The 27,964-nt window shown below is 39.0% G+C and overlaps 3 protein-coding genes across 9 annotated transcripts in view; 1 reads left to right on the plus strand and 2 right to left on the minus strand.

Moving 5' to 3' along the window:
* Positions 1–477: 477 nt before the first annotated feature.
* Positions 478–12,004, plus strand: LOC106917055 (interleukin-31 receptor subunit alpha). The gene is made up of 16 exons (XM_014985735.2): positions 478–1,113; positions 1,248–1,301; positions 1,640–1,699; positions 1,785–1,893; positions 1,984–2,156; positions 3,173–3,315; positions 4,177–4,315; positions 4,405–4,493; positions 4,611–4,818; positions 5,471–5,656; positions 7,612–7,743; positions 8,491–8,652; positions 9,420–9,563; positions 9,640–9,721; positions 9,804–9,885; positions 9,972–12,004. The coding sequence occupies exons 1-16, from the start codon at positions 1,032–1,034 to the stop codon at positions 10,419–10,421; spliced, it is 2,295 nt and encodes a 764-aa protein (XP_014841221.2). The 5' UTR covers positions 478–1,031; the 3' UTR covers positions 10,422–12,004.
* srek1 (splicing regulatory glutamine/lysine-rich protein 1) lies at positions 11,378–23,810 on the minus strand. 3 transcript variants are annotated; one of them, XM_088010806.1, is made up of 12 exons: positions 23,276–23,409; positions 21,754–22,267; positions 20,577–20,711; positions 20,083–20,198; positions 19,832–19,978; positions 18,771–18,949; positions 18,558–18,688; positions 18,344–18,455; positions 18,140–18,244; positions 17,368–17,439; positions 17,130–17,244; positions 11,378–14,085 (listed from the first exon to the last, which is right to left on the minus strand). In XM_088010806.1, exons 3-12 carry the CDS (start codon positions 20,605–20,607, stop codon positions 13,927–13,929), a joined length of 1,167 nt encoding a protein of 388 aa, XP_087866932.1. In that variant the 5' UTR covers positions 20,608–20,711; positions 21,754–22,267; positions 23,276–23,409; the 3' UTR covers positions 11,378–13,926. The 3 variants fall into 3 exon arrangements, with proteins under 3 accessions (XP_087866932.1, XP_014841224.2, XP_087866933.1); XM_014985738.2 differs by lacking the exons at positions 20,577–20,711; positions 21,754–22,267 and adding an exon at positions 23,559–23,810; XM_088010807.1 differs by lacking the exons at positions 21,754–22,267; positions 23,276–23,409 and having other exon boundaries at positions 20,577–21,726.
* Positions 23,811–25,250: 1,440 nt separating this feature from the next.
* The window catches only part of erbin (erbb2 interacting protein), a 61,001-nt gene continuing 58,287 nt past the window's right edge, over positions 25,251–27,964 (minus strand). For all 5 annotated transcript variants that reach the window (XM_088010804.1, XM_088010801.1, XM_088010803.1 and 2 more), the window contains one exon: positions 25,251–27,942. In XM_088010804.1, coding sequence (XP_087866930.1) covers positions 27,835–27,942 — 108 coding nt within the window. In that variant the 3' untranslated portion in view covers positions 25,251–27,834. The remainder of the gene's footprint in view (positions 27,943–27,964) is intronic.

The following is a 27,964-nucleotide window of genomic DNA, read 5'->3' on the forward strand; positions in this document are numbered from 1 at the left end:
TAGTAATGATAGTATTTTTTTAAATGTAGAAGTTGACGTAAATTTACAATTTATAGCTTGACTTTCAATAAAATCGATATAGGTTAAAATGTTTCTACCAAAAAAAACAAACAAAAGGAAAACAAATAGATTGTGTTTTCCTTTTTGACGGTATACGTCAAACATCGTGTACCGCCAAACTTCGAACAAGCTAAACCGCCACACATAAATAACACATAACATTGGGAGGGTTTGATTGACTTCATACATTTACTGTTTTTTTTGCAGAATGCAGGAAATGACCTCTTCTCCGCATCTTTTCTAAAAGTTCCAGAGTTCAACAAAGTGCGGTCTAAGCAGGAGGGGGAAAATTGCTGTTGTTTCCTAAAACAATTTTTTTTCCCCTCCATCTTCTCCGCGTGAGCTAACATGAAAAAACTGACTTTCTGGTTTCATCAGGAAAAATGTGTATTTTTCAACTGAAATTTCTTCTTGATTCTTTGAAAGCAAAACGGGGCGTGAAGGGATCTTGATCTGACCGGGCCAGTAAAGTCATTTGGGTTCTCGGGTTTGATCACAGAAAGAGTCTTTCAGTAACTGTACGCACAGGAGTTTCTGAAAAGCTGCCTGCAACAGTTCAAACACACATTCAGCCTTGCGAACAGAAACTTTACAGTCATTACATTTGAGAAGCTTTTTTTTTTTGTCTTTGCAGGTCACATTTGTTATGCGCAGAGGCCAAAAGCTTTTCATGTCGAGTGGTTCTGTTTTTGGGAAAGAAAAAAAAATAAAGAAAAGAGAAAGAAAAAAAACGTGTTATTTCTCAGAGCTACTGTTTCTTGTCAGTTTGTGAGTCGTCCTTACAGTGTCATAATTCGTCACCGCCCCCTCCACGCTATGCGTAAAAAAAGAAAAAGAAAAGAAAAAAACTCCCCCAAAATATTTCCTCCTCGTTCAGTCTCAGCAGAGCAGCGGCTCTGTGCGCGGCGCTTGTGAATGGCAGCGGGCGGTGGGTGTGAGATTTTTCCCAAACCCACCATCGTGGTTTCATCATGTCGGGTCGTGGGGTGCAGAGCGGCGAGGCAGAAACAAAATGCAGTTGGCTCGGAACCTACATGCATGTTCTCGTCGTTGGTAAGACACCTGCAGACGTTTTCTGGTCTTCTTGAAACATTTCTGCGCATTAAAAAAAAAAAGAAAAAGAAAAGAAAGAAATAAATTGCATGAGTTATCATGTTTTCTTTCATTAACTGTTGTTTATATTCAAGGGTTGATACTCGTTCTCTATGCTCCAATCTTCACACAAGTCCATGTTTCTGCAGGTAGGACTTAGTTTCTTTCTTTCGCGGAGTGTAGCTTGTTCATGAGGGTGATCTTAAACGCACCAACGTAACGTTTGCTTTGCATGTGTTCCGGTAACAACAACCTTTTTTTAACAAGCTAGTTAAGTTCCACATGGATGCTGGTAAGGTGCGAGATGAGAAAATGTGATAAAGGCGTGACCATAAACTCTTTGTGTATTAATTTTGATTCAAAGTGCTTTGAATTTCCTGACTAGTATTTCTTGTATCAGCTGTGTTTTAGCTGAGTTGGAGGAGCTTTGTACCAAATGACAGACACCTCTCTGATGTGTCTTCATTCATATTTTATGTTGATGCAGAAACGTGCAAGCCGGAGGAGAACATTTCAGCCAAATACCAACACTGTGGGACTCACCAAGGTGAGAACAGACGTCCTCATCTCGTCAGTCGGTGCAATCACATCAGAGATAGGCAACTTTGTGTGTGGTATTTTTTCTTTTAAAGATGGAGTCCGTGATCTAGTCTGTTTCCGTAAATCCAAGAAGGATGAGAAATGTACGTGGGAATCCGGAAAACATGGACCGAAGAGCTACACATTCATCTTACAACAAGCGTATGCTTTCCATTGTGTTTTTTTAAGCAGTTTTTTCCTTGAATTTTTTTTTTTTTGTAAAAGTCCATTTCTTTCTCATTTCTGAGACAGAGACAGAGGCAGAAGCAGAGGCAGACCTTATTGTGTCGTTTTCTACAACCTAACCGAACCCAGTCAAAAGCTGACAATATATGATCACAACTTTACGGTGGAGGTTATTGAAAACAATGCGGGGATGGAGAATTGCACAAAAGCAGTTTTCAGTGGTTCAAAAAAGACTCTGAGTAAGTCTGAGAAAGTGTATGAATGCGTGTGTGTGCGTGTGTGTGTGTGTGTGTGTGTGTGTGCACGTACATATCACTCTCTTTCTCTCTATATATATACGTATATGAAACGATGTGTTTTTGGTTCTCCATTTTCATACCGCTGCTCTGCTGTTTGACTCACACGCACTAATAACTTGACAGAAATCTTTAACCCATCAGTGCAACAGATCATTTTCTATTTTCCAAAGTTGGCCAAAATAGTTGCATTTTCAGATAAATGTAACTTCTGTAATTTAGTCCTGTATGGACTGACTGAGGGGCCACTCAGTACGGAAGAAGCCATCGCTAGAAAAAGTTTGTTTACGGTTTCAAAATGCCCACAGAAAGAAACCCTGCGGTCTAATTAAGCTGAAGTTTAAGCACTTGGCTATACTCAGAATTCATTTGGATGAAAAACGAAGAAGTCAGCAAACCATAAGTCACTTTGTGTCGTCTTTGTGACTGCAGCTTCAGGTTGCGTGGGTGCTTTGCGGCAGGAGGGACCGGTGCGCTTTATGAAATAGTTGACATCATAAGAAAAGAACATTACGTGGAAAATTTCACACAGATTCTCGGGATATCAGCAATGAGGTAAAACTTGGGCCTCAAATAGACCTTCCAAATGAACAATGGTCTTAAGCATACCATTAAGTCAGATGCAACACGACTTACGGACAAATAAGTCAATGTTTTTGCGAGACCATCACAAAGACCCAATCTCAGTCTCACAGAAAACGTGTAAGCAAGACAAACCTGATTCAGCTGCTCAGCTTGGACGGCGTCTTTGTAAACAAAACATTGGACCTATTTTATACTGTTCAATGTTTGATTCTCCAAACCACAGAGGAAATGCAAGTAAACTTGTGACGTGAAAAAAAAATAAATAGAAAAAACATAAATGGGCAAATAGAAAGAATGTTGCTAATCTTAAACAGAAACAGCTTAATGTCAGACAGTGAGAATTTTATTATTTTTGTTTCTTTTCTCTACTTCAGAACGGTCCTGCGGGCCTCCTATCGAAGTGTTGCTGACTCGCACATCTGGGGCGCTGCAGGTGAACGTGACCTGGCTCAAAGAGGACGGAAATAACAAGATCTCTGTGAGATACAAAGCGCTGGGCAGCCACTCGTGGAACGAGGTCGGGATTAATCGCCTGCTCATAACTGTCGCAAACCGTGTTTTCGGAACAACTATCCGTCCTGACCACGTAACATCAGTTAAAAACAAAAAGTGAAAGCGATAATATTGTAATATTGTGATATCACAGCTAGCAGGTAAATAACTGGACTAAACTTTACTTTATATTTAAAGACTTTATAGGTGTACGTGTTTGAACTGGTTTGTTTCTTAAATGCAAATGAACTTGATACATTTTGTGTTTAATGTTTTAAGTCTTAATAATAGAGCTTTCAAGAAAGCAGAAAGCTTTTACTGTTCATTTGTCAATGTCTAAATATTGGAATTGACTTTTGCTATACAATGAAGAGTTTGTTTAAACTCTCACTATCCTCTGCCTTCTCCTTGTGGTTCTACTGCCATCTACAGAAATAGACCACTTGGTCTAAAAACAACCAATCAGAGCCAGGAGGAGGGTCTTAGTGCTGTCGATTATGCTCATGTACACGCCGTTCATATGCTAGGTCCCCACACGGGAGCCTGCAGTGAATACTAAGGCTAGTTAGCATGGCCACCGATGATGGCGGATAAACTGTGGCAGGTTGAGCAGCGCATACGTGAGCCCGATTGACTCCTCCTCCTGGCTCTGATTGGTTGTTTCTGATCGGTAGCGGTGCATTTCTGCAGATGTCAGTAAGACAGGAAGGAGGCGCAGGAGCTCCGTTTTTTCACAAATTTTCTGTCTCGTGTTACACTGTCACAACATAGTAATGTGTAAACATATTCATTATAAAAGTTCTACACTACAGCGTTAAAGTTATCAAAATGAATCAAACCTGGTTTGACTTGTTTCCAGCTCACTAATTTCTGCCTTTGTTCACAGACTGTGGAGACTCAGCTTCCAAACACAGCCGTGGTGGAGAAGCTAACGCCCTCATTGGTCTACGTTGTCCAGATACAGTGTGTGACTACTGCTGAATGCTCACAGTGTCCATGGAGCAAAAATCACTATGTGCCATCAGGTGAGGACTGACTTCAGATTGAATTCAGAAATCAAGTAAAGCAGTAAAAATCCAGAAAATATTGACTACGTCAAATCTCTTTTTTTCAGAGCTTACAACTCGACCCATCCTTGTCAGCGCCAAATACACCGATATTTCGCAGAAAACCGGCTGCCGGTTGATTTCCATAACCTGGAAGGTACTTGCACACTTTGAATCAACGCAGTTTTAACGCATCCTAAAAAATAAAAAAAGAAAAGAAAAGATAATAATGAGAATGACACGGTGCTGAAACGGGAGTTGTGCTGTTTGGTAGTTTCCTGTCAAAGATCTGTACGACGGCTACAAAGTGACCGTTTGGAAAGAGTCCGGAGAGCCTCCGCAGGCGCAGCTGACCACCTCAGAGCCGGAGATCAGACTGATCCTCTCCTACTCGGCGTACCGCCTCAACATCAGCGCTTACAACAACGCGAGCGTTTCGCCATCTGCCACCCACGTCATACCACAGCACACAGGCGCCAACAGTAAGAAAATCACTTCTTTTTTTTGTTGTTGTTGTTTTTAAATGACAAACTTATAAAATCTAAATTATTAAAATGTACTAATTTGGTGAATTCACAAACAGGGTGCAATGTGTTATTTAAAGCAGGAAACAGAATTTCATAGGGAAATGAAAATTAAAACCGAGCTCAGAACCGCAAGAAGTTTTTGCGTTTCGTGTGGGACAGACAGATTGTGGCGTTAAAGCATTAAGGACATGGTCTGCTCTGTACATGGGAAATTATCTTAATATCTTATGTTATTGATATTAACAATATTATCATTATTATTGTCATTAATGCTAGTAGAGCTACTATTAGTAACACTCTTACATATGGGAATATTGTAAGCACATCATTGAATCAATACTTTGATGACTAATCAGAGTATGTTGCTACAATAACTTATAAATAGGAAGAGATCATAATTGTGATGTTGCTGGAGAAGCGGTAAATTTGAACACGTTTATATTTCTACCCACTGCTTTGGATGCTTATCACTTAGTGTATGGCCGTCGTTTCGTTTTTGATCTGTAGCGTTCAATAAACATCGATGTACAAACTCAGCAGATTGTTTTGGTTACTGAATGAATGACGCCGTGGCGCCGTAGACCATGACGAAACTTTGAATCCGCAGTTTTGGGAGACGGGAGGCTGAATGTGACAGTCCACAACAGCACGGCGTTCACGATCCACTGGAGGCCCGATCTGATCGAGAAGTACGTCTGCTACGTGGTGGAGTGGATGAAACAGGGACACTCGGGATGGTACCTGTCCTTCTTTGAGGACGCCATTGCCAGGAAGACCGTTTCCTCTATATCAGGTGGGTAAGCTGTTCAAACAAGCGAGTGGTGGGAAATTTAGACAACGAAATATGACACAGAGTCTTTGCTTTTTGTCGCCATTCCTGACCGACTACACTGCAGCCTTAACGACCGTAAGCCTTTTGTTGTACATGTGCAGAAGGGAGCGGTACTCGCTCATCCGGCGCTAGCATGCTAGCAACATTAGGGTTACAATTAAGAATAATTTAAATAATTGATTAATCAATTTTTCAAACGATTAATCAGAGAATGGCACATTCTACGGATTTTTGATTTAACCTCTTTAGCAAATTTTTTTAGAAATACAAATAAATGCAAATAAACAAATAATTAAATTACTTTTAAAATGTAGAAAATAAAAATTGCATTTCCTAAAATGCAAAACCAAAAGATCCTTTGGTAAATCGGCACCGGGTGCAGCTAAAGCTAAAGCTAACATATTTACATACAAAGCTATTTTTTATCTTAAATGCAATATAGTTTTTGAACAGTTTTGGCTTAATTACTCTAAATTTGTTTTCTTTATCTAAATGAAAGAATGACCATCTTGAGCAGTCCAGTTAACAATTAATCAATTAGTTGATTATTACTTCAATAATCAATTAATCCAATTAATCATCTCAGCCCTGTTGTGTATCCATCCCTCCATCCTTGACGATCATTTCAATAATCAATTAATCACAATTGTCGTGATTAATCCAATTAATTGTTCCAGCCCTGGTGAAATGATTCACTGTTTCACTGCTGTTGGGTCTGAAGCGGTCCCGACCAAAGACGTGATGCGTGTCTGGATTGAGCTGAGGTTGTGTTTACTCTGAGTGAGCGTGTGGAGCCGTGTGTGTGTGTGTGTGTGTGTGTGTGTGTGTGTATAGTGTGTATTACCTACGTTAGTGTACCTCACACACTGTGAGAGCTCCTGTAAAGCCGAAAGTCTCATGTGGTAACAGTGCATGTGTAAAACCTAAAATAATGTGCCAAATTGTCCCCTCGTCACAACACATATCCAAGTGTTTGTTTGAGTGCGAGACATTGGTGGTTCAGGTGGTCGTCGTAGGAACTGCTAGTTTCAATCTGGAAAAAAAAAAAGAGCTCATGTCTTTCGGCAGAGGAAATACTCCAAACAAACCCAAGAGAGATTTGCTTAGATCAGTAAGGCAGGTGATTAATAATGAACCTCCAAATAAATAAATAAATTCCATATCTAGAAGTAGGACCAAAGTTGGTTTAGGACCAAAGGACATTTAAAAATCTAGCCTTTACTGGACAACATGCAGTATATTAGATGAAGTGTCTAAATACACCTGATAACGTTCATGTCTCTTAACAGCAGAAGGTTTCCAATAACATGTCTTCCTTTTGGTTATGGTAAATACCCCCCATCGACTTCATTTCCTTTAGTTGTTTGTTTTTCTGCCAAACTCAATGGAAGTGAAATGGAAAAGATGATAGGAAGTCCCGTTTTGAACTGCTCACTTTGAAGTGCTTTGCTGAAAGAAGCAGCCGGTGGTGGGGAAAGACGTGCATCAGCCTGAAATCTGATCTAAATCAAGTGTTTATTTTTGGTCTGTAGGTGAAACACAGAGGGAGAATCAAGTGTTAAATACATCAAGGTTTTTCTCGTTTTGAATATTCGCAACCCGGATGAAACAAAGTTCCCTTCAGATGTCCGTAGTTATGTTTTATTAAAGCAGTTTTATTGACGTTTTGCACATTTTCTTCATGTGGATTTTCACCCATAACTTCATTTATGAAATAATATGGTTTGATTTTCTGTTTATGTGTGCATCACCGAGGTTGTTGCCAAGATCTGGTGTGTATTTTACATTGATGGGCCTTGTTAAAAATATTTAAACTGAGAGACATGTTGACTTGAGACATTTAATACTTACTTGCTGTAAATTGAATGACCAGTCTATAATATAACCTTTTTTTTTTTTTTTTCAAATTACTCCAGAACATTTGGAGCCTTACACCAGGTACAGAGTCACTCTGCATTTGCGACCAAACAAGAACACCTGCAACATGAAGTCCATCAACAACAGTGAGAGCACCTATGGGACTACAGAGTTTTATCACACTGAAGGATGTAAGTCAGATACTGCCTGCCAGGGGCGTCGCTAGGTTTTAAGAAGAGGGGGGGCTCAGCCCCTACAGAATGCACAGGATGTGTTTTAATTTGTGTTTTATTGTTATGTGTTTTTATCTGTGCTTTATGAATACTGTACAGCACTTTAAAAGCAGATATTAACTGCACTAAAGTGCTTTGCAAATAAAATTTGCATTTCGTAGTAGGCGAGAACAAAATCTGTCAAACAGCAACAAAACAGAGAAGTTGCTTTTCAGCTTTTAAAACAGTATTCAGCATAACAGAAAACTCTTCTACTGTAAAATATGACAGTTAATGGAATTAAATGATTGTCTTGTAAATGACGCCAAGATAGTTCTAATTTTCTGTGGCTCTGCACCTAAAATTGTTAGAAAGCCTCTGAAGAACACTTGTGCAAACTTTCACATTTGTACCATCTTCCAAACTGAGAGATTTATGATCATATTTGAGTAAATATAATACCTAATGTGGTTATTTATATAGAATTTGCAGGCAGTTTTTTTGTAAAAAAAACAAACAAACAAAAAAACAAACAAAAAACACATTATTCCAGGGAGGCTTTCGAATATTTTAGGGAGGGTTCAGCCCCTCGAAAACAGTCCTAGGGTCACCTCTGCTGCCTGCACTTTAAAAATTTTATCTTACAATCTGAGTATATTTTACAATTATTAAAAAAAAAATAAAAAAATTTCACTTTACGTGATCATGTCTTGGAATCGCCCACAGCTCCTGTCGGCGCCCCAGCAAACGTCAGCTTCCACAACGTGACGCTTAATTCAGCAGTGCTCCAGTGGTCACGAATCCCAGAGGAAGACTTGAGAGGGTTCCTGCTGGGTTACATCATCTACTACACTGAGCATCACTACCAGGAAACGAGCACAGCACACAGTAAGGACCAATCATATCAAACCAAGTGATAGCTAGGAAGAGTTTTAGCGAAATAAACATGGCGCCTTCACCTTCATTTCTGCTTTGTCCTGTAGTAGATGCACCAATGTTTCTAACTTACATGGTGTCAATCAGAATGGTAAATAATTTCTTGAGCATGTAATTTGTTGACACAGACGCTGACCCAAAAGCACTGTTTTTGAACTCTAATTCTGCCAAACTGCAAAAGAATGAGTCATAACTAGTCTGGTTTTCAGCTATGTAGGGCAAAGTGCATCATGCTAATGGGCCTCGAGAGACAACTGTGAGTAATTATGAATGGAATCTAGACATAAAGGGAAATTTGTGGTATGTTGTTTGCGAAATCAACTTCAGTTGAGGTAAATATCCCGAGTGCAAGCCCAATGCCAAATGCCGCAATCAAATAAAACATCTTAGGTTCAAACCAAAGAGTAATATGTACATACATCCGAATATTTCAAAAACTATTTTACTGAACCAACATCAACTCCTCCAATTTCCCAGCACAAAAAAGTCCTCTCAAATGCAGAGAAGATGAGCACATAAAAAAGTAATAAAGTACATGTTCACATATTGGCAGATGAGCTTGAAACGATTTAATTGGACGGTATCAGAGAGCAGAGAGCGCTCTGCATTCTAAAGCAAAATTTGTTCCCAGCAATGCTGCAGCAGAGATTCCTGTTGGTTTGTAGGTAAATACCCAAGCACCAGAAGCACAACTCAAACAAAGTCCCATTTCTTCGCAGATATAACGGTGGATCCGGGTTCTACCAGCTTTCACATGGAGGCCCTCAAAAGTGGAACGGCGTATCAAGTCCAGATATCTGGTTTCACATCGGCGGGCGAAGGAATCCGAAGCATTCCAAGTGTCTTTAAAACGGATCCGAAAGGTTATTTGATTAGTAAGTTTTAAGACATTTATTCTTTTGAGCTGAAGTTTGAATTTTTATTTTGTTCTTTGCACAGTGAATTTCAGCATCAGGGCCGCAATCGCAGCTTTCGTAGTGGTGGTCTGTTTGCTGGTATTTGGGTCTCCGGTGATAAAAAGGTAGAACATTTATACCCTACATCTGATGGCAATAAAGTTGAACAGCAAAACACAACATTACTCATACACTGACTGTGCCTAGGGTAAAAGCCATTCTGTGGCCAAGGGTGCCCAACCCTGGACATAGCAACGCAGTGCAGAAAATAGAGAGTCCCGGACAACTGGTAAATGTGCATTTCTGCTTTTCTTTTACAACTTTTACAACCTTAAAGGAATGCAAACTGTTGATGATGTACCATCTTCCACTCAGAAACTTCTGGAGGCATTAGTGACTCTAAAAGCAGTGGAGGAATGGGACACGAAGAGTTTCCAGATTCTAGAGAGGGAAGCCGTGATCCCGTTGTCGTCGATGCTGCCTCATGTCAGGACCTGTGAGGACGACAGTCTGGAAACGGCTCACGCCTGGAGCGACAGGGACGGAGACAGCGCGGCAGACGATGATGACACAACGGACACTTTGCTGGACACACAGAGGACACACTTCCAAAGCTCACCTTTTACCTTTGCAGGCGGTTATACGACGATGGAAATGTTCCAACAGTTCACCCCGCAGTGGACGACGGAAGGTGGCTCAAACACACCGAGCATCGAAGGCGAACCGGAGGACTTCACTGTGTTAAAGTCTATGAGATTAGACTACGTGAGACAATTTAGCACCAGTCCACCATCAGACAGTGAATTTACACCAGCCCTGGTGTGAACGCCACTTCGGTTGCCTTGAAAGTCTGGTTCGTTTGGGAAGGTGGTCTCTGGTCCGCCTACAAACCTAGGTCTCCGTTCGGTTGAAGTGAACTCTGGTGCGGTTCGAATCCGTATGTGAACGCCAAGTGGACCTGAGACATCTCCAAAAGCACGAAGCGAACTATATCGCTGGACATATATTAGCTAAACAAATGTGAAAGTTTAGCACTAGCGGGAGTAATGCCTTGCGGTCTTTTACCAAAGACAGAGGAGGAATCCTACAGCAGCTAAATTTTGACGCAAGTCCATTTTTGTTTGCATTTTACGAAGAAGAAAGTTACACTCATGTTTTCTGTGGAGACTTTCCTGTCCTTTTCCCTCAGTGGGATTTGGTGTAGCGCCACCACAGGCGAGGAGGGGAACAGGATTTTCAAAGGGTTTGGTTCGTTTGAGCCGAAAATGTAAATGTTGCAGTTTTGGTCTACTGGGCTACCAGTTGTGAAAACACCCTGAATGGAGCTGTAATGTTTTACACCTGTTGCAGGACAACAGTTATTTTTAAGCTTTATTCAGTACAAATGGCATGTCAAGCTTGTATTTATGTGTACAACTCAACCATGAAGCAAATGACATAAATGCCAAAGTTGTTTGCAAAGGAAGTATACCTTACTTTACGTTTGAATGTGAACGTGTCTACGACTAAAAATATTTTCCTGTACGTCACTGATTAGTCAGTAACTATACGGGGATTTCTGGTCATTGTTGACATTTATTAAAATGTTTTGTGTGAGAAATACACAAACAGACACACATTCTTGTACTTTATCGATCTGAGGACCTCCATTCACTTTATATGTATGAAAAATATTGGATACTAGGTCCAAATGCTGTAAACTTCAACAAGCTCCAAGTGGTACAATAAATGCTAGTTTGCAATTAGTGATATTTAGAACAGAAACAACCAGGCAAAACATCTGAGTGGAAAGTCTCTTTATTCAGAGCTTTTGCAATCAAATAAAACATCTTAGGTTCAAACCAAAGAGTAATATGTACATACATCCGAATATTTCAAAAACTATTTTACTGAACCAACATCAACTCCTCCAATTTCCCAGCACAAAAAAGTCCTCTCAAATGCGGAGAAGATGAGCACATAAAAAAAGTAATAAAGTACATGTTCACATATTGGCAGATGAGCTTGAAACGATTTAATTCTGACATTTGAAGCTCATTACTTCTGACAGATGTGTTAAGAAAAAAAAGATGTAAACTTTTCAAAATAGGAACTGGATCTGTTGCCGTTTTGCCACCATGTTTCAATGAGCACACTCATAACTACTGCAACACATTAAATTACAGAATAAACGGATAAAAACATCCCATGAACAGTTAGTCTATTCCGACAGCCCACAATACTTTAATATAAGATCTTATTAGTTTTATTCGTAAAACATCCAAATGAGTCAATATTTTATTTGCTTGCTGTACAATCGTGGTCTAGGCACTTTTTGACCCTTCTGTGCTTCCATACGGTTTGTTGACCTGCGAGATTTCTGTTTATTTTCCCCATTTCCAAAATAAATAAAAAAATCAGCCCGTAAACTTTTTTCAGTCATCTTGTTAACTGAAAATATTTCATCTCTCAGCGTTACGATAGAAAAATCAAACATGGTACACTGAAATGTTGCTGTGGCAACATAGAAATTGACGCAATGATAGCTATGCGAATGAGGCCTACATCTAGACAAAAGTTGGGCCAAACACCTGCAACAACATACTGTCTCATAATTATAGCTCTCTGAGTTATTATTCAGTAATAATATCCTGAAGGACAACAGAGTTCCTGGATGGTGCAGAAATGAGGCGCAAAAAGATGGACAAAAGGACACTTCACAAACCTCAGACAGAAATCCTCTCAAGTGTCCACAAACAAGAAAAAAATTAAATAAGCACTTCAGAAACCTGTTTTCTTTAGCCTTGTAGAAAAAAAGTCTTCAGTCCAGTTTACATCCTTACAGGAACAGGAAGGTCCTCACACTTCTAGTGCTAACAAGTCGTACGCCTGTGCTTCTCCGAATCAGCTAGATGGGGGAAGCTTCTGTTGCAGCCACACCACTTTCTTCTGCTTATTTATTTAGTTTTTAATATTTATGGTAAAAGTTGGCCGTTTTTAGTGAAATTAAGTTTTTTTTTTTTTAACTCTACAATTTTGCACATCCTTTTTGTTTGAAAAGGTCTGGATCAAACCATTCTTTCCCTCCTCACCTTTAAACAATCACTTAAAAAAGTAATAAAAAGAAATATCAACTGAAATGAGATTAAAGTTGTTAATGTCAATGGATTTGTTTTTTAATTTAGTAGCTTTAAAATTTAACTATGGATTCCTGACAAATATTTGACACAACACACAATATATAGCAACAGTTCTGGTGAAACTACTCGCTACTGATTCTAATTAAAACTATATATTAAAAAGGCCAAACACACTAAAAAAACTAACAAAAAAACAAATTTTTTTGATTGACCAAATTGATCCAGGTTTTGTAGTTGCAGATATAAAAGTTTTCCTTACCTGAACAGACAGTTTTTTTTGTTTTGTTTTTCTTATATCAAAATACTTCTTGCTCCTTTATGATCCCACTCACATTTATTGACTAAATAAATAATTAAGACAATAGTCAATATACAGTTTTTATGACTTAAGCAGATTCCTGCTGCACATGTGGTTTTGAGAAGTAAGCACTGGCTGGTGACTGCCACCAAGGAACAAAATGGCTTTCAAATATCACCGCTCAAAGTTTCCTAACAGTGTTTGGAGCTTAGAGTGATAGTCCTGTACACTGCCAGTCAGCTAGCTGAAAGAAGACTGCTAGTTTTTTTGTTTTTTTTTAATACTTTGAAAAAAAAAATAGCAGTTTGGATTTTTGTAAACATGGAAAGAAAAAAACGATTCGGAAACTAGATGAGTTCCAGCCATCGCTGTTACCGGGGCAACACTGTTTCTAATCAAATGTCGGCTTTTATAAAAAGAATTCCTATTTTCATAATTAGTATTTTTACTCCGTTACTGAGGAGGAATTTATTTAGAGGAAAGGGTTGACGTACCGGAGCATGACTAAACACTGCCAGTCTGAGAGGCATTAATGAAGCTTACAGATAAAATCCAGAGTTTTACCAAATAACATTGACCGCAGCCCCGATCGCCTCTTCGGTTGGCTCCAGGTTTCCACACGCGCTGGTCGATCTCAGCAGCTTTTGTTTTTCTTTCTGCGACATCGCGTCGTCCGTCGGAGCCGCTTTGAAACAAGCGCCGCCGTTGGGATGACGCCGACGTGCTTTTATCCTGGAAGGTTGCGTCGAAGCACCGTCTCTCCTGTCCTCCGGGCAGGAAAATGAGCTCGACGTCAGAATCCTCGGGTTTGCAGCGGGAGTTCGTAACGCAAAACGGAAGAAACTCGTGATGAGGCGACAGGTGGTGGGAGATGACGCGCGCGGCGGACGAGGGAGACGCAAACGGCGACTGTTCACTTGGTGGCGTTGCGGCCCAGAAACGCGGCCTCCTCTCTGTGAGTTTTGTAGCTGCCGTTGTGCTGGGCGCGCGGTGATGATGTCATGTTTTCACTTGGAGTGGCTGAGCCTTCCCTGTCGCTCCCGTACGCCGCCTTTTCTTCCCTTTTGTAGTCCTGTTAAATGAAAGAAAGTCAACGCTTAAAACAGGACGGAAAGATGGCTACATGCTGCTTTTATTGCTCTGAAATGACTACATTTTGGATTAAAAAATAAATAACACCTGATAAATATTTATTTTAATAGTGTACAATAATTTATAAATCACTTTCCAACCAAAAACAAAAACTCTGACTTCATTTGATTGAGTAATTAAATATTCTGACGATTGGATAAAAAAAAAAAACTGGCAGATTTTTTATTTACCCACGTAAGCCTCTTTTATACAACAATAATACACAATAATAATACAATTATAAAACACATTTTTATCATGGTAATAAGCAAATAACTTGTATCATAATTAGGAAAATAAACATTTTAATGCCTGAAAGGCAAAAGCGCTGCATCTCTTTACTGAATCTGAACCAGATGAAGCTGAAATTATACCACTTGAAGATTTTTAGTTAAAACATTTACAAACGTTTTTTTTATCTTAAATGCAATATATATATATATATATCTATATATATATATATATATATATATATATATATATATATATATATATATATATTTGTACAGTTTTTCCTTAATTACTGCTACAAATATGTTGTTATTTAAGCAAATGGTCCTTTTTTGATTCTGCATACTCTAGTTAATAATTAATCAATTACTAAATTAGTTGATAATTATTTTCATAAACAATTAATCCGATTAATTGTTTCATCCCTAATCAATCTGGCAAACAAAAACTATCACAGCATAAGTTTTAATTACAAATATCACTTCTTTGGCCTCTTGACTCGACAATTTTGGCTCATGAGACAAAAAGTTTGGACACCCTGAGCTGGAGGGGAGAGCCGCTGGCCGTGGCTCAAGAACGACTCCCTTACAAGAATCCGACCGGCCATTTGTAAAAACTCACGACACTGACTGAGTTAAGGACAGTGTCCTTTATTTGTAAGGCACTTCACATGATAAAAATGTCAAAGTGCTTTGAGGATTTAGCAGCTCTGGATTGTGGTGATCTCAAAATGAACCTTATACGTTTTACAGCCCTGTTCAAGTAATCTGACGATATATTATTTTAATTACACTGCACAAACCCAAAATCACTGGTAGATTTCTTCACTTGCAGTATGTCTTTTTATAGGGCAAAGAATACACAAGAGGAACAAGGAATTTTACTAACTAAGTCCGATTCTCTGTGGAGCCACAGAGGCGAGTCTGGAATAAATTAAGCCTGAAATGGCGTCAGAGTTAACCTGATTGGTTTTGACTCAATGAAATTTGACAACAGATTCGTGTTTACCTCAAAAACAGAACAAACAGTTAGCTGCATCACACTCCAAAAAAAAAAAAAAAAGCTGTTAACTGTTGTACGTGACAAAACTGTGTGCAGATATGACGAACAGAGCCCTGCAAGATGAAGGCTTTTTTTTTTTTTTTTTTTTGTGGGCATGTTTTCAGCCGTCTAAGATGTTCAGATTGTTATCAGATCAGATGGAGCGACGAGCCTTTCTTCAACTTGTTTTTTCTATCAACGCTATCGTTTGGTTTGATCTGGAACTGAAGTAGGTTAGTTGTGTGGTCCCATCTGAAACGACCTAAAGAGGAGTGGAAACATTTACCACTGAAACGAGATTACCTAGAGTTGGTGGGACTCTGGCTCACTTATCTCCCCTCTCCTCTACTCTCAGGTTTGCTTCAGAGCGAACGGCATGAACGGTGCTTGCCAAACGTAACATTTCAAAGCGCATGGAGTCATACCGAAGTTGAAGAACCACGGAGAGACAATCTGGTTGTCTAATTTGTTTAAGTGCAACTTGGTCACAGAGCTGCAGCACTTCCTGTACGCTACTACTTTTAAATTTATTTTTATTTTTTTGCCACCGCCTCATTTGGTTTTGTTTTAGAGTTGTGAAACGATCTCACTGGCTAAATATATTCAGACACTCTCAGTGCACTGCGTTTGTTTTTACACTCTGCACTTTTACTTTGCTTCGCTGTCCCAATGTTTACGTTTGAGACACTTTAGACTTTTTCAGTAAAAACAGGAAGTGCAAAACAATCATTTTAATTTTACATGACATGAACCAATTTGTGGACGAATGCATCAACTCCCAAGATGCAGTTGAAGTTGAATAAAAAAATTAAAAAAAAATCAGGTGGAGGTCAGGGGTCGGCAATTATCTCTTATTAACTGTCTTAAAATATTTCTGAAAATATTTTGATTTATTGTTATCTCGACAGTATAAAAACAGTATAATCAGAAGTCCTAGTTTTGCTGTTGTGTCCACTGTTCCATGAGATAATTTATAAATATCATTAAATTTGATAACATAATAAAATAAGGTTACTGTTTGGGATTTAGTGATATAAATCACACTTTTTTAAGTAACTGGCATCCTAAAGAAGTCTGTTTTAAATGAGAATGTTTTTCAAGAGCAATATTTGTGTTTGTGGCCCAGTCCAGGCACATCCACACTATTACCAAAAAAAGAAGTAATAAATAGTTTAACAATTTTTATTGTTATCACAATAGACAACATTTTAAGTTCACATCACCCCCTCCTGGTGGAGGTTAGGCTATAAATGGTGATAATCTTGTCATTTTTGCTTTGATTATAAACTCCTATCTAGGAGCCACCATATTGTTTTATGTAAAAGCACTTAAAAAAAAGAGTCACTTGGTCAAAATTGTTACTGACAGGTCAGACTTCAAGAAAAAAAAAAAAAGAAGTCAGCACTGACTGAGGCAAATTCAAAACTACTGGCAGGCCACAAAATTAGGTAGTATTTTTAGGTTTACCTGCTCAATAATAAACACATTTCTTAATGAAATCTGTATATCATTAAAGACCCGAAACATAAAAAAGGCTTTGGACTTTTGCCTTATTAAAAGAAAAACAGACAATTTCCAAATTCTTGACTTGTGGTCAGGGGTCAAACAAAATCATTTCAAGGGCCACAATGTGGAGAGCCACGTTCTACTAAACTGGTCATCCTGTTAAGGGGATAGCAGATGGGTTGGTGAGAAAATCGCGAGTTGTTTCACCTTGGTTGTCTTGGATTTGCTCTTTATCCGTTCCTCGTCTTTGCGGCTTCTCTTCCTGGACAAGGAACACTCCTTCCTGTCTCTGCTGCGCTCCCTCTTTCTCTCCCGTTTACTTCTAAAAGAGGCCAACGGAAACAAATGAACAATGACAAACAAATGAACCAAACAACGTATTAAATGACTCAGGTGCTGCTGAGAACAGAACCACATTTGGGGCCTCAGAGGTTGACGGACTGACCGTTTTGGTGAAGGTGACCTCGCTTTCCTTCGAGGGCTTCTGGACCGATCCTTGCTCCTCCTTTTGTGGCCTCTAATAGAAAAGAAAAATTACATTTAATAAAAACAGTTAGTAGGACAGCCAGAGAAGCAGCAAATGCAAATGAGGTGGATTAGCAGAACTGGCCAACAAATGATATTATCATCTAGGACATGTTACGTTGAAATATCATCTCTGCTACGCAAAGAAATAAAATAGTACCATAGCAACAATCTTCAGTCAGAATCCTCTTTGAAGATGATATGAGTTATGACAACATATGATTTCCCCTTTAGGATAAAATAAAGTATTTTTGTCTTGATTTGAAAACCTGGTCAAATATTCAGATTTAATTACATTTTCCATCAGAACAAAGTCAAGATCACTTGGAATATGGCGCCCTCTTCTGCTGACAGTGGGAATAACTTTTGTTCACTGTTATAGAAATGTGAAATGTGTTGGAGATAAGCAGAAGTACTGCAGTGAGAGACGGACGGAGGGGATCAGCAGGTCAACTCAAAGCAGAAAGACACATAAATAACACTAAACTCGTTTTCGTTGGATGTAAAAAAAATTTTTAAAAATTGTACCTTTTAAAAAAAATTAGAAGGTACAATTAAAAGGAACTAATTCAAAAATGAGTTCAGAGACTAACAGGTAATAAATAATCATTAGTGGCAACTCTAAAATATACAGCATTTAGACTGGAAAAGTAAAAAAAAAACGTTTGTAAAGTCGGCTGCTGTCAAAGCACCTGGAGCGACTCCTGGCGTGTCTCCTGTCTCTGGACCGAGAGCGCCTCTTGTGGCCGCTCCTCGAACTGTGGGCGTCACCGCCAGGAAAAGACCTTGGTGTTGGTCTGATCAGCCAGAATGAGAGAGAAAAAAAAAACAGGGAAAACATCAGTGGCCGGACATCACAGTACCGGTATGGTGTCAAACCGGGGCTTTCTGAGCACCTGTGTTTGGAGCGGGACCTTTTCCTCCGTGATCTCGAGTGGGAACGAGAGCGCGTCTGGGAACGGGACCGCCGTGACCTTTGGGAGCGGCTGGACGAACGCTGCTTTGTCTCTACAAAAGCACAAAGAAGAAATCTTAGCGTCAGCATAAAAACAACTTCGGCTGAGGTACGGAGCACTTTGTGAGCGTTTCAAATCAATCCAAATCCCCAACCTGGCTCTATGGCAGCAGCAATGGTGGACTGGGCCTCCCTCACCCTCTTCATCACACTTTCCAGCTCCTTAGCAGCAGCCTGAGGCGTCATCTCAGGGGGCTTTACTATGGCGTTATTGGAATGATTGACCCTGAAACAGATTTAACCATAGAAAAATTTAAAAAATAAACACTTTTCAAACACATTTCACAGTAAACGGTGTGAGAACGCACTTCAGGGGTCTGTCTCCAAACATGACTCCGTTTAAAGTGAGGGCTCTGGCCACAGAGTCCTGCTCCACAAACTCTACGAAGGCGAAGCGGGTCGGCTGAGTCTCGTCTCCGGCCATCCGGACAAACTTCACGTCTCCCACCTGCTTGAAAAACTCCAGCAGCTGCTCTGCAGTGGTGGTCTGGGACAGATCCAATAAAAATATAATAAACTGCACATTTAAAAAAAACAGTCTTCACACCAAGAACTCTTCATGGGAACTGAACTCTGCACTAAACTCACATAAAGGCGCACTAAAAATTAGTTGTCTTCTAAAGGCTATTGAATACCCTAGATTTTATTTAGGGGTATCAGAGCACCGGGAGCTTGTCGTAGAGGTCACACTTTGTAAAAATGTTGAAAAAAATATGCATCCAATGGTTATTTTTGTAGTCAATTATTCTGACGATTAATCGGATAAAATCATTGCTGCATTCTGTGGATTTAACCATTTACAGTTTTTCTATACAATATTAGAAATACACTATAAGACACAAATAAAGAAATAATTAAATTCATTTCTAAGTAGAAAAATAAACATTTTCTGGCCTAAAATACAATAACAGCTTTCCTTTAGTGAGCGCTTGATCATTTGTATCAAAGGATGAATCTGCAGCTAAAAAGATACTTCCAACATCAACATGTGAAAAGCTCAAGCCGTTCTCCTTTTCACATTCATCGACTGGATAACTAAAGGTGCTTAACAGGAGATTTATTGATTTTTTGAACAAGGTAAAGCTAAAATTATGCTCCTTCAGTTGCTCTGGGTTGAACATATTTGCAAGCTTATCTTTTTTCATCTTAAATGCAAAATTAATTGGATATTTTTTTCACAATTTTGGCTTAACTACTGATCCAAGTGTGTTTTTCTTTCAGCAAATTGCCTTTTTTTTTGGTCTGTATACTGCAGTTAATTAATTGATTGTTAAATTAGCTGACGATTATTTCAATACTCAATTAACTCTTTCAGCCACAGGTACGACTTTAACTACCTTCATTTATTCAGACTTTTCTTTGACCTCACCTGTGAGTTTAGGTTTCCAACGTATACCGTCCTCCTAATCTCATCGATTTTCGTCGGGTCGACATTGCCGATAAGGGGAGGTTGAGCCAGCACAGAGGCTGTGGGGTCGAGGCTCGCTGTGATCCGATTCACCAGAGGAAGGTTCAGCTGCGGACGTAAACCGCACGGATGGATGTCAGATTCAACCCGTGCATGTGAATAAAAAAAAAAAAACACCATAAAAAACACCCAAAATAAAGACGATGACTCACGTTCTGAAGTGGAGCCGGAGTGGGAATCGGCAGCAGTCCTCCGCCTGGAATCAGACTGGGTACCGGGGCGGCAGGTGCCAACAGCGACAGAGCCTTGGCCTCCTCTGGGATCTTCCCTGCAGGACAAAGTGGGACGTTAGGGAAGGCAAGGGAGGCGCTCTTCACTCTGCCTGCACATTTATCCCACTGTATTCTAGAGAGAAAGAGAGCATACGCTTCCCCATCCAGCCTAAAGAGTCATCTACCCGCTACTTCAGACCAAGCATCCTTACTTGGATTTGATTAATCTACTCTTCTCAGTCAATATGCATCATTAATATAAAAAGTGCAAAAGAATAGCTTCTTATTAAAGAAAAACAAAGGGAGCTGATTATTTGTTTTTCTGCTTTCTTTCTTTTTTTATATATATAGGTTAAGTAAAAAAAAAGAAAAAAAAAAAGAAAAAGAAAAAACACAATGCAGAGAATGAGTCAACACTTTGATGTATGGGTCACCTGTACTGGAAACATATTGGTCATGAACCATACGATATCAAGCATGGGCGCTTTTCCGCGGGGGGGAGTGGGGGGCGATCGTTTCGCAGTGTTGGAAAGGTGTGCAACACAAGACAACCCCCAATGGCTGCATCACTAATAGCACACAGAACATCAGATACAGAAAAGAACAACAGTTTTAAGAACTTTGGAAATGCTAAGAGGTCAATAAAACAACCAATTAGGAATTGTGCTCACTCCACTGTGGATAATCATTTTCTTCCTTCTCTCTCAGCAGGAAGATTTAAAAGTTTTAAATGGTGCCTTGCAAATAGATTCACAACCCTTCGACTTTCCCCACATTTCCTCGTGTCACAGCCACAAACTCAACTCTGATCCACTGGGACTTTATGCGACTGACCGACACAGAGTAAAGTATGCTGGACCGCTTTGTGTTGGTCTAGCACAGGGGCCTAGACCAGACAAAAAACCTGCTATAGGAATTTTGTTGTAATTTTCAAAGAACCACAGTTTTATTTCTATTATTTGGTTTGGAAATAATATTTTAACTTTATATACATTTAGTGTTTCAAATCAAAAGCCAAAAAAAAAAATAAAAAATTAAAAAATCATCTTATGTGTTAGAAATTTAGTGCAATTAATACATGTCAAAAGATGAATTAAAACTAAAAAACAATTATTATATAGTAAAATTTAAAAACATTAGTTGGTTTTTAATTATTTTTACTGGAAGGTAAAAGGAGTCACTTGAGGCTCCGGATTGTCGCATTGCAGACCCCTAGCCTAGCACATACAATCCCAAAAAAACACATCAAAGTTTGTGGTTGCATCGAGACAAAATTAGAAAAAGTTTGTGAATAACATTGCAAGGCACCGTGCAATTTTGACCTAGAGCTAGAGGGAATTCAGCATTAAAGGGGCAAGCAACCATCTTTGTTAAGCAAAACATGAACAGAGCAATGTATTAATGCATTACAAAGAGAGAATGATGCTACACTGATCAGTTCTGTGTCATTACTAAACATTCACATCAGAGCGGTACTGAAGTAATGTGAGGAAAAAGTACTAAATGTTCCCTTCTTAGTTCAGTGTCAAGTAGATGAATAAGTGCACAGATAGTTTAAAAGAAAGATATGTAGATATATATATATATATATGATTTGTTACTGAGGCTCACTTTTCCACACAGACTAGCCCTTCACTACGTCAACAGACGTAGGAGACAAGAGAACAAAAGAGTTAGTGATCCTCATAGCATCTTTTGTGTGGCACACATCCCACCGGTGTGCCGTAGCAACCTGGACTGAATTCAACCACACACAAGCTCCAGCTGTAGCGGAAAGAGAGAGGGGGTTGGGGGGGTTGGACAATAATCAAAATAACAAACAAAAAAATAACAAATATAAACACAACCTGCAAGTTTCTAGATAGAGACAGTAGAGAGTGGACAACATGGGATAGTATGAAAAGGAAACAAACCGAAAACAAAATAAAAAAAAAAGTAAAAAAACAAAAACAAAACAAAACAAAAAAAAAAAGAGACAAGGTGTCCATCTTGGAAGGTTCTGCGGGCTATTCTCCGGGTCACATCCCCCCCTTGAAGGCTGCGTTGGCCCGATCGGGGATAGTGGCTTGGAAAACAATGCCTGACTCAGGCTAGTGTAGTGTAACAGCTGGGCCAGTCTAGTCATCTGATATGCACACATAATCACACAGAAAAAACATACAAAACCAAATTAATAAACTCATTAGCCATCCAGCACCAAGTCACGTGGACAAAATGCATCAGGTTAGAAGTGTAATCATTGTGAGTGTACACAGGGGTGCCAAAAAAAAGGGGGTGGGGAAGAGAAGGGTACCAAAAAAAAAATTTAAAAGGGGGAGAAAGACAGAGTTTTACTCTTTAGCAATGGATTTGGTTACATTTCTTTTAGATACACAAGTTGTAATCCAGACTGTCCAGTGCTCATGGTAATGCTGATCTCCCTTTAATTTATGTGACACCAAATAGAAACTTGAGTGGGTGCTGTGGCTAAACCCATCACCTGTGTCAGGTGCTGGACCAATAAAATACTTTAAATCCAATCTAGGCATGGGCCGGTTTCTGCTAGTCCTTCTAATTAGATATGTGCTACTCATTTGTTATAACCAGGTCAAATACTGAAACCGTCTTTGCTGTTCATCAAATGTATCCAAAGAACCCACAGAACATTATTCTCTTTATGTTCTGGAACTTAGAAAATGAAATTGGACAGATGTAAAAAACAAAATTCATATCAGATTTTAGATTGCCACACTGCCAGTCAGCTGGCAGAAAGAAGTCTGCTATAGTTTCTCTCACGTGCAAGAAAGGGGGAAAAATACAGCTAATATGTCTGTATTCCCTATATTTACTTAAATATAACAAAAATACTGAAAAAATAAGTGTCACATCATATTAGAAGTAACAGAAGAAAATATCGGTTATAAATCGTCTTAATTTATGGTATTTGTGTTTTAAATCTTTGCATATATTTGCATACCGGCCCATGCCTGCTCTAAATTATGCGACACCAGCCGTGTTTATTTCTGAAGACTATACCCCCCCTCCCCACGACCACGATAGACATCAAGGTGAATTCCAGAGAAGACGTCCACAGCTATTTATCAAGGTTTTTTTTATTATTGTAATATTATTAAACCAAGCAGCTTGCACTCACCTTCTGCGCAGGGAACCACTATCAAAGCTCTGTCAATAAAAACAGTGTTGGTGAGATGTTGCGCCACACCAACACTTGAGGGGTCTCGGTACTTTATATAACAAACTTTGGAGGAGAACGACAGAGGGGTGTTGCTGTGGGAAGAAATAAGGAGAACAAAGGATAAAGTTAGTCATTAAAAAACATTTGGGACAGCTACATACAAATTCTTACGTGGGGCCCTAACAAGGCCGCAACTCCGCGGCGTTGCCTCGCTGGCTCAGACCGGAAAAGCAGCGCTTACTCGGGGGGATAGAGACGAAGCTCCTCGATGTCTCCCAGGAAGCCGAACAGAGTGCGCATCTGCTCGCTGCTCACGGCCGACGACAAGTTGGTCACCTGAACGACTGCAGTCCCCGGCATTGTGCGAGCGATAAAGTGTTTCTTCGTCTGTGTGTGTTTTAAAATTAATCTTTATCGTTAGAACTGTATAATTCCTCAGTTATCCCTGTCTGCGCCAGAGGGTGGCGGTGCGGCAGGTTTTAGACTTCTTCTTGTTTTTGAACATCGTCTAAGAACCAAAATCGACCACTACAGCCCCTCCTACAGGAAGAAACAATACACTACATTTAAAATGAAGAAATGAAAAATAGTCAGAATGTTTTGAGCAAATCATAAATTTATATAAGCTCAGTTATTGACTCCTAACGCATACCCATATAAAATAATACAATAAAAGTTGAAAAATAAACCCAAATTTAAATGTATGTTTCAAAGCTAGTTTCATATAATCTTTTTTTTTAATTTATCTATTGGAGAAAAAGAGCACCATTTTAGGACAATGACAAGTAGCTATCTTTAACCTATCTGCTATTGTTAAAATTTAATTTTCTTCCACAAATAACTTTTAGCACCCATTTTTGCACTTTAAGAAAAATACAAATATAAACCTGATGAAACTTTACAATAGAAAAGGTGCAATGTTTTTTTTTTTTGCTTTAAAAAATGCAGTGGTAATATTTACAAGTATTAGACAATCTAAAACTGAAAAAGGAGACTCCTCCACTGTAGGAGTTGTCACAGCACAACATATTTCTGGATCACGTTCCAAAACAAAACATATAAGCACTCAAAGTGTTTTTCCTTCTTATCTTCACAAGCAGCAACATTTTTTTTTACATCAGTGTCTGAGTTAAATGAAGGACAGATTGTGTAGCAGCGTTTTGACTTACCGTCAATCCATTTTATATCGGACATACCAGAAAAACAAGAATTTTAAAAAAGGAAGTTATGTATAAAATGTATACATAACAGATTTCCCTGTATTCATAGCATAACGGCTCAATTTAATTTTCAACAATGGGGCAGGAAGCAATATAAACTGGGGGTCAAATATTTTATAGTAAATGTAAACAGCTGTGCAGAGTTGGGGTTGGCTTGACTAACAGGGATCGGCAAAATACCTTTTGAGAACAGTATAAAAAAAGTGAGACTTTTAGCTTCTTCCGTTCACTTCCACTACATTTACACAACCACTACTTGCTAATCCAAGTATTCTGGTCATACAGCTGTTGGTAGAAATAGAATCCAACCTTGTGCACTTAGGACTGTTAGAACTGCCAGGTATTTTACACGTATTTGAATTACAACATGTAGACAAAATCTGTAAAAAGCAGTGGAGTGCCCATGATGAAAGTTTTGTGCTGGCATTTGTTTTGCTCTCTGGTCACCACAGATCTAAAAATATTCACACAAAATGAGAAGCTGAAGCTAAAAACTTACGTCTATTTGAATGGGTAACAAAGTAGCACAAAAGTGTAAACTGCGGTCAAGACTTGCATATTCACACGCTTTTAAATGAAGCCATTTTTGAATAACTACCAGTTACTGCAATTTATCTTCAGCAGGTCCAAAACTAGCACTTATTGAGTTCTTCCCAGTTTTGTCGTTAGCCCTTAAGATGAACCTGGACGATCGAGACAGTAAAACAAAAGCATCACTGTTAAACAGCATTAGTTTATTGTCCCACAGGTAACTTCTGAAACAGGAAATTATGTACAAAATCTGGAATGTTGGATAAATGCATATCAATCATCTCACTGTGACCGTTTCCAGAGAAACATTAGAAATACTAGCTATACATTTAAATGGGAGCCTCTGCATTTGCAATTTATTGCTGGTTTTACAATCGCAAGTCACAAATGTTTCTTCAGTTATTTACAATTTGATTAGTAAGGTCTAAAATTTCATGTAAGTCTGCTAAATAAATACAAAAGTGGGAGTGAAAAACACAAAACGTGGATGAAGAAACAGTGAAAAGATTTGTTTTCATCCCTAGATTGTCTAAAGTAGACAAATTTATTTTTGAAGTGATTATAAAGTGACCATAACCCAAGAAATTAATCTCTGCCGTTAAAAAAAAACAAACAAGAAAAAAAAGCAAAGAACTTTAAAACAAATACAATCAAGGATTTCATCAGAGTACAATACAACACAATGTGCGAAAAATGTAATTTTCTTGTAAATAAAAATTGACCAATTGCTAATCAAGTAGAAGAACTAATGGCCAGCTTCATTTGGAACAAATATTTTTCAACAGAAACTTATTCGTTTATTTTAAATGAATTAAAATGGGGAGGGGGGGGAAGTAGTTTTTTTTTTTATTTGGTTGCCAATGGAAAAAGCAAAAATACAAGATATTTCACTGGCAACAAGTGATGGAAGTGAAGGAATCCACTGGACAATGTGTATTTTATCATTTCCACTAGTTTGGGAAACACGTCTCGCTGCTGTACCTGTGTCTGAATGTCAACAGGTGGGGGTATAATACAAATCTTGATCACACTTATTTCTCACAGTCCTTTTATAATTGTTTTCGGAATGCTGAAACCCCACAGTGGAAACTTTTAAACACACAAACAGCGAGATATTCAGTACTCGACAAAACAGTAAAATATCTCGGCCAAAGTGATGAAAACTCTGTCACAACGCAGAGATTTTGTTTTTTGAGCAATGCCACACACACATATAATTTCTGTGCCATTTCATTGTAAAAAAAACACAAACCAAAAAAAAAAAAAAATCACAATATAAAAAAACATAAAATCATCAGGGGTACTAAAAGCTTGTGTTTAGGTTTAAAAACGATGCCGTGGGAATGAAAATAAAGGCTTTTAAATATTGCTTTGAAGCCATTATGCTGCAGATGTATTCGAAGGGGTTGCGAATGTGGGTATTGCTTGGGTTCCTCGGGGGGGAAGAGCTGAACATCCCTCCTCTTGTTCAAACAGTTCAAGGTCTATGGCACTTGACAATTTGTGTCTCCCATCTGTTCTCTGTACAGCAAAGGAAAAACAATAAAACAAAAAAAAAAAACCCACAAGACTGCTTCGAGGTGATGAGTGACGGGAACAAAACAGACACAAAAGGCAACCTGTGGTTTTCTTCTGTGTAAAATGTTTCATGTTGCAAACATTTTTATTTATTTTTTTTGCATTGATGGCGACCTAAAAGATGAAATCCCCACAACGAAACATGTTGATCCTTAAAATCTCTCTTAGAACAGTCCCTGCTTTTACCTTCTGTTCATTTTAATGCTTGCTTTGGTTAAATGGAGTTGCCTTGAGGTGTTTTCATCGAAAGCTAGCTTGTCTACTTCTAAGCACCTTTATGTCATCCTGCCGGAACCAGATGTACTTATTGCCCCATTTTTAGTCCTCTTTTTTTTTTTTTTAAACAAAAGTTGTACCTTTTCAAAAGAGACATAAACACAAGAACCCGCTTTTTCTCCCGATGCGAGGAACTCCATTCTGCTTTCTTCTCTGGTCGAAGGAACACCTGCATTTCTGAAAACGTCTGACGAGTTGGGATGAGCTTCCGGATGGCACAGATCTGGTTATCCAGAACATGACTGAGGTGGATCTTGACGGGTTTACGGAAGTCGGAGTGGATGGTTCTCCCTCTTCGTTTCCTTCTTTGATCTTCCATTAAAAAAAACAGAAACAAACGCCTCCTTGATCTACATTCGTCTCCCCATGAGAAGCACGTGACGCAGTCCCTTTTAATAATGTCGCCTGGCAACTGGGAAATGGTTCAGCTACAGAATAATAATTAAAAAAATAAAAGGCAAACTTAAGGACATAAGAGAAGAGTGGGAGCCCTGCCCCCTAGTGGTCGCCTCCATGCCCATCTGAGGAAGTAAAACCCGAATCTTGACAAGTGGTTGATAAGTCGTTGACTTAGAAAAACAAACAAAAAAGCGGATCTGTACAGAGATCAGAGTTCTCATCAAATCTTCAGGTTTTCGTATAAAAAATATATATATGTATACCACAGTGACGGCCTTTTGAGGACGCGTACTTGCATGTGTTTGCTGCTGTTTCACTAAGACCCACTACATTCAGTGGTTTTCCCCGTTGCATCGAGGTGACGAAGACCTCCGAGGATCTCGGCTATAAATAGTCCCAATAGGTGTCAGCAGATCAGTCTCTCCTCTGTGTATAAAAATATGACAGTCACCATAAATTTCTTTGCTCTCCTTTCTTGTGGTGCACCGGTCTGTCGGACAGATGCAGTCGAGTCTACGCTTGCACTTCTCTTACGATCGTTAAATCCACAGTGGTTGGAAACGTCTTGAGCAGGGACACTGCATTCCCATGATCGATGTTCACAAAGCTGTAGCCATTTGCCTGTGGACAAAAACGAGCACAA

The sequence above is a fragment of the Poecilia mexicana genome, unplaced genomic scaffold, assembly GCF_051168715.1.
Source record: "Poecilia mexicana isolate PSO_F unplaced genomic scaffold, ASM5116871v1 scaffold_12, whole genome shotgun sequence".
NCBI lineage: Eukaryota > Metazoa > Chordata > Actinopteri > Cyprinodontiformes > Poeciliidae > Poecilia > Poecilia mexicana.

Excerpts from the sequence above, each read along its gene's own strand:
- LOC106917055 (XM_014985735.2), top strand. The coding sequence starts at position 1,032 with ATGTCGGGTCGTGGGGTGCAGAGCGGCGAGGCAGAAACAAAATGCAGT. Across the intron at positions 1,894-1,983 it reads ACATTCATCTTACAACAAGC|AGACAGAGGCAGAAGCAGAG; the intron begins GTATGCTTTCCA and ends TTTCTGAGACAG. Across the intron at positions 4,316-4,404 it reads AAATCACTATGTGCCATCAG|AGCTTACAACTCGACCCATC; the intron begins GTGAGGACTGAC and ends TCTTTTTTTCAG.
- srek1 (XM_014985738.2), bottom strand. The coding sequence starts at position 23,677 with ATGCCGGGGACTGCAGTCGTTCAGGTGACCAACTTGTCGTCGGCCGTG. Across the intron at positions 23,410-23,558 it reads CTTCGTCTCTATCCCCCCGA|CAACACCCCTCTGTCGTTCT; the intron begins GTAAGCGCTGCT and ends TTCTTCCCACAG. Across the intron at positions 18,950-19,831 it reads TTGGAAACCTAAACTCACAG|ACCACCACTGCAGAGCAGCT; the intron begins GTGAGGTCAAAG and ends GATCTGTCCCAG.